General features: G+C 53.2%; 1 protein-coding gene across 1 annotated transcript in view; it reads left to right on the top strand.

Moving 5' to 3' along the window:
* Positions 1–3,602: 3,602 nt before the first annotated feature.
* The window catches only part of RFX4 (regulatory factor X4), a 91,848-nt gene continuing 89,166 nt past the window's right edge, over positions 3,603–6,284 (top strand). The window contains exon 1 of the mRNA XM_048933386.1: positions 3,603–3,700. Coding sequence (XP_048789343.1) covers positions 3,658–3,700 — 43 coding nt within the window. The 5' untranslated portion in view covers positions 3,603–3,657. The remainder of the gene's footprint in view (positions 3,701–6,284) is intronic.

Here is a 6,284-nt window from a genome sequence, read left to right as displayed (position 1 = left end):
ACCCAGGAACTGCAGCCGAGCAGAATTCCTTTCACAGGCATTAATAAAAGCAGATCAGTTAAGGTGGGCCTATACTCATCTTCAACAAAAGTTGGCTTTGGACATCTCTACTGTTCCAGCAAGCCAGCTGCAATTAACGTTACTTTTCATTCAATCTAAAAAGAAGGTACCCCCTTGCCCAATGCATGTGCAATCCATCATTCGCATGCCTCAGCTCTTCTGATCATTTTCTCCCAGATCCTTGCCTATGTGCCTGCCCCAGCCACTTTCTCTCAGTGCTTGTGTCAGTGAAAGCCTTGTGTCAGTGAAAGAGGGATCAGTGTGTGCATGTTTACCTAGGATGCTTTCTGATGTTCTTCAGTTCCTGCATCTGTCAGCATCACACTCCCAAGCACGCACACACAGTTGATTCCAGAAGCCTTCTGTCAGTTTATATCCTGTCCTTCACCTATGTGTATAGCTTCCTAAGGAGTGTTAATATATGTAAAATAAAGTTAACATTTCCTGTATGGATAAGGAAGGTAATTGGGAGAGGAAAACCAGTACATAAACAAGATCCTTCTCTTTTTTTCTTCTGCGGGATTTTCCTAGTAGGTAAAGAAAGAAATAAAACAGCTGCAGAGCTGGGAAAGTGAGCAGACAGAAGTGTTTGTTCATTCTGGGACAGAGGTAGCAGGCTTAGGCAAGCAAGAAAATATGAAAAAACTCCCAGACTGCAGCCACTGCTAAAATCTCACTCTGTACATGCTGAGATGTTGGGGATCCAAAAGGGTCCTCTAAGCCATTCGCTCCAGGTCCCTCATGTTGTCAACGCCATTTTATACAACTGTTCACAAGACATTGACTTATTACTAAAATTAACACAAGTTCCTGTCCTTGCGAATACAAGAGAAAACTTGCCTAGAACTTCAGCCTACTGTTGCCTTGGGTATTATGGCTAAATTGATAGCTCTTACTACGCTTTGGTTTCTTCCCCTACTATTCATTGAAACTGCCCTCGCTCCTTGGCACTTACTCCCAAAGTATTTATGCTAGGGTCTAGAAATGATACTTGGGGTCTAGTACCACCATGAGGAACATCTTATGACAAGGAAATTTTGTGTGGCTGCAGCCCACTGCAACAAATGGCTGCAGAATGGAGGACACTCACGGAAACCTGTTTTTGAAAGAGCTCAAACTATTGGATTTTAAGTGGATACCCTCCCTACCCTTCGATGACCCTTCCCTTCTCTCCAAGCACCCACGCTCCAAGCACCCATTCATCTTTCTTGAACAAAGGTGACAGGAGAAGGGGAAATGGCTTTAAGTTGTGCCAGGATAAGTTTAGGTTGGATATCAGGAAACCCTTCTTTGCAGAAAGAGTTGTTAAGCACTGGAATGGGCTCCACAGGGAGGTGGTCGAGTCACCATCCCTGGATGAGTTTAAAAACCGTTTGGATGTGGTGCTCAGGGACATGATTTAGTGGAGGATTGTTAGTTTGGGTAGTATGGTTAGGTTGTGATTGGACTCAATGATCTTTAAGGTCTTTTCCAACCTCAGCAATTCTATGATTCTATGATTCTCCTTTCACAATAAGTGACACAGCCTCTCTCCCCTGAAAACACCACACTGAGGCACTAGGGTTATCCTGTTGGTTTTGTGGTTTGTCTATGTTCTGCATAGACAAGAATCTGGAGCAAAAATCCCCAATTGTAGAGTTTCTGTATTCTTGCCAAGACCTGCCCTTTACTCTGTATCAAATCCAATCCTGCAGCTGACATTACTGAAAAAAGCTAGCGCTTTGCAGTCTAACCATCTGTAAGCTTCCAACTTGCTGCACGTTAGGTTAATCAGATTTTTGTGGGAGAACGCCCCACACTTTTAGAAGAATTATGTCCTTTGCTGAGAATCGCGTGGGAAATCCAAAAGCACTTTTTGGAAATGTAAGGACAGCTCAACCAACACTGAGCTGTGGAAGGATACCAGAGTGATGTGTCCTACTGAGGATTAGGTAAGCAGGAAGATGGCAACATATGAACGTGAGGACAGGAACTAATCTGGAGAGGTGGGCAGCATGCACCCTGTTGAAGAGAAAGATGAGCCTCCAGCCATGCAGCGCAGACTCCCAATGGAATCTCACCCTAGAAAGAGCTCACACACACTTTATTCCACTCATCAATGGGACATCAGCCCCATAGAAGCAGCTCCTTTACAAGCCGACCTCCCAGGTTCTGGCAGTGCCTGCAGCAGGGCCCTGGCAGCCTGCAGAAGCTGAGGGCCGCGCTTGAGGGAAGCACTGCGCTTTGCGAGGTCCCCTCCTGGGCTCCGTCCGAGCTCGCTATGCTTGCAGGTGTCTCGAGGCCTCCAGGCTGCTTCTGACTGAGCGCAGGGCGAGGCCTAGCGGGGCGGGCGGGCTGGGGCAGCCCCACGAGGGGAGGGAGAGCCGTCTCTCAGGCGGGGAAGGCGCCCCGTTCAGCCACCTCGCCGCTTGTTTTGCTGCGGGTTTGTGGTGTTAAAAAAAAAAAAAAAAAAAAAAAAAAAAAAAGCTTCGCAAACCGACGGGCAGAGGGAAGGGGGGCAGTCTGGGTGATGGGAGGGGAGAGGGGGAGAAGAGTGGAAAATGTTGGCTCTGTCCATGGTCAAAGTAATTCAGCTATAATCCCCCTTTCTCTTCCTCTCCTGGAGCTCCATTCATATTCTAATCACAGCTTTTCCTTCCCCGGACCAGCCACTTTTATCACAGCCCCAGCTTTGCACTTTTACTTCCACTTCCAGCACACACAGCCGCCTGCAGAATCACCAACTTTTCCCAGCCTCTCCTCCCTGACCCCGAAGCGGGACGGATCCCCGCTCCCTCGGGGTAGAAGCTCCGATTCCCGCGTGCCCAGCGGCACCCCGTGCTCTCCCTCCGGGAACGCGAAGCCCCGGCCCGGAGCTGCCCCAGCACCGCCCGGCGGGACGCTGGCAGCCTCTCCCCCCGGCTCCTTCGCTACCCACACACATCGCCCTTTTTTCTTAACCCCCCCCCAGCCCCCGCCCCATGAGGGACGTCGGGGAAGCCACGAGGAAGCCACGAGGAGGAGGGGAGCGGGCGCTGCCCGCCCGGCCGCGCCCCGAGGAGCGCAGCCCCGAGCCCGTTGGAATATCGGAGGCGATTTTGATCCGTGGTTGTAATGAGCCAAAGGCGCTGGGTGGGGGCCGGGGGGAAGGGAGGAGTGGAAAGGCCGCTGGAACTTTAAATAAGAAAAACGTTTCTAATGCTCTAATAGAAGAGGGAAGTCGAAGTGTTGGGATTGCGTAGATCTAAGGCCCCCCTTTTTGGAGGAAAGCTTTTCTTATTCAAAACAGCATCACAATGGGCTTCACATTGAGCCTTGCCACATCCCCATCTGAGTAGCAGCCATTCATCAGGCTGGCTGGCCTATCAATGACATTTCTCCCATCAGGGCTTCTATAAAATGATGCTTTTTCCCATGAAACATCCGCAAACATTTTGACGGGTCTGGCTTTGCCCTGCTGGATTACGGAGTGTCCCCCTCTCCCGCGCTCCCCCTCCCCACGAGCCGCCGCTGCCCTCCCTCCCGCCCCGCTCCCTCTCCCCTCGCTCCGCGCACCCCCGAGCTGGGGCTCTGCACACCCCGGCACCTTGGGGCTCCCGTCCCGTCCATGGGAAGAGCATGCATTGTGGGTTGCTGGAGGAACCCGATATGGACTCCACAGGTAAGTGCCCCCTCCCTCCCTCCCCTCGCCCCCCGGGCAGCGCTTCCCGACGTGACGCTGCAGCCCCGGGTCTGCGCTGCCCGACGCGACGCAGCGCTGGGGTTTTCCCTTTCTTCTTTTTTTCTCTTTTTTTTCCTTTTCCCTTTCTGCTCCCCGGGCTACCGGCCGGCAAACTCGTTCCCTCTCTGCTTCTAGTTGTAGGCTTTAGGTTTTTTGGGAGCCTTTCGGCGAGGTTTATCGGGGAAGTTGCTTGCGAGGTGCGCAGCTCGTCCAACGGGCAGCGCCTCGAAGGGGAGAGCTCTGGGGACTCCCGGTCCCCTAACTGCCGGCCCGGCCGCTCAGCCCGTTCACTCACGCCTCCCAAGGAGGGGAGAAGCCGGAACAGGAGCGTGACGAAGGGATGCTCTCCCTGAGGGCCGCAACCCGCGCCCCGACGGCCGCCGCTGCCGCCAGGCGCGGCCCGACTCAACGCGGCGGTGCGGCGGGGCCGTGCCGGGGGCCGCCCGCGGGCAGGGCCCAGGGCCGTGCGTTCCCTCTGCGGCTGTCAGCCGGGCCCTGCCGTCTCTACGGCCCCAACTACCCGCCCGCTCGCAGCGGCCGAAACCCTCCGGAGCCCGGACACCGGCACACAGCCGCCAAAACAACCTTTGCAGCTTGAATTTATCTGACCGGCGCCGGCACGCGAGCCCTCCTCCTTCCCTCTTTCCCTCCCTCCCTGGGCAGAGCCTCCGGGACTCGTAGCCCCGCAGCGGATCGAGTCCCCCGCGCCTCCCCGACGGCTCTGCGGGACGGCCCCGGCTCCCCGCGGCTCCCCGACGGATCCCGGGGCTCTTTCATCCCTCACCCCGGGACGATATCCCGATAGTGTTGAGGGGAGAAAGTGCTCCGCGGGGAACTGCGCTCGTGTCCCGCCCGTGAGCGAGTTACGGACGTCGGATGGAGCTGTCCCGCTTCGCTCCACCGTTGCCGGGACGGCGCCGAGCGCGCTGCGGGCGGATTCTCGTTGTTAGGAACGGGCCTTCAGGGGACACCGCCCGAACCGACAACCAAACTGAAAAACCAAAGCAGGCAATGGGTTCCCTAGCCCTGCATTCGGCGCCGCCCGTCCTCGGCAGAGGCTCCGCACTGTCCGTTCCTTAAGTTCAGCGCGGCTGTAATAGATGGCAGCATGATTGATTAAGATAATATTAATCAGAAAACGCTTTAGTCTTGCTAAACAGATGGCAAGAGAAGTGGGGCTTTGCGGTTGTCTCATTCAGACACCTTAACCTCCCTTTCAGAGGACTTAATCCAATTAGCTTTTCTCCCGAGTTGCAGTTGTTATGTAAAGATCCTTTTGCATCGCGGAGAAATATGGCTTCATTGAAAAAAATCCCTCGTGTTTTAATTCTCCCTAATGCTTCATCTCGAAATAATAATAATAATAATATCCCATGGCCATTGGGCAGAGGCTCCACGCTCTGCAGCGTGCCATAGTCGGGCAGGAGCACCTCTGGTTTCAGAGTGCTGCCTGGATGGGATCTTGGGATGTGGAGCTGAACCTCCAGAGAGAACCCAAAGCCCATGAACTCAGCAGAGAGCCCTACAGTGCCGATGGGAGGTTGGGATGAGGCCCTCAGAGCGCTCCGTGCTGCCGGTCTGCCTGCAGGATACCAGCACAGTGCTGGGCTGCCATCGGCCTGCCGGTGTAACGGGACCCAGCACCCAGCACTGGCAGAAGGGAACGAATGGTCTTCATCGTTCGGTTCGGTTCATGAAATCACCGATACTGGTAGCATTCAGAGCTGGCAGGCAAAGCAGTTGGGACAATTTAGAACGCGTCTGTAACACAGAAGTGTGCAGCCCAAGGTCTGACTTCTATTTTTATTTTATTATTATTTTTTTTAATCCAAGTGAGTGGTTTATTTTGCTGCTGAAAATTGTTTGCTTCACCGGTTGCAGCGTGATTTACTAATAGATGAAGTGGCTGCTGTTGTTGTTTCCTTACAAGCTCTCAGGCAACCCAAACTGAGATTTATGTTTGTCCCAGAAAATGAAGGAAGTTATTTACCGCTCCGCAGTTTGCTTACAAAGGTTCTCACCTGCTGAGCCGTTATGATGATCCTTCAATTTGTTTGAATTCTAAACTCAATACGATGCAAACACGCAGCAGAAGCACCGCTGGTTCTTAACGCAACCAAACCTGGCTGTTTCTCTCATGTGATTTCACATCTTAACGCAATTTGATGTGAAAGAAATGGAACAAAACAAAATGCAGCAAAACCGTTTTGTTTCTTGCTGGCTGTGGCCGGGCCCACTCCTTGGCAGCAGCCATCGTTCACAGCCATCCCAGTGCTGTGCTGGTCCCTGCTCCTGAGGGTGCATTCCAGACGTTGGGCAGGCTGAGGGGCTTTGTAGGGCTTTGTGAGTTGTGAGTTGGCCGGAATTCTCCCGAGTGAAGAAGTTTGCCTTCGAAGTCTGACACGGAGAGAAGGATGATTTTATGGTTTACTTGTCTGAATTCTAAAATACACTGGGAGGTAGAATTGGGGGACTTTCACTGCTCAGCAGTCCGCTCTTTACCTGCCTTAAAGGAAAGCTCCTT

The sequence above is a fragment of the Lagopus muta genome, chromosome 1 (genome assembly GCF_023343835.1).
Source record: "Lagopus muta isolate bLagMut1 chromosome 1, bLagMut1 primary, whole genome shotgun sequence".
NCBI lineage: Eukaryota > Metazoa > Chordata > Aves > Galliformes > Phasianidae > Lagopus > Lagopus muta.
The sequence above is the reverse complement of the archived record's forward strand: the minus strand, read 5'-3'. Positions and strand labels throughout refer to the sequence as shown.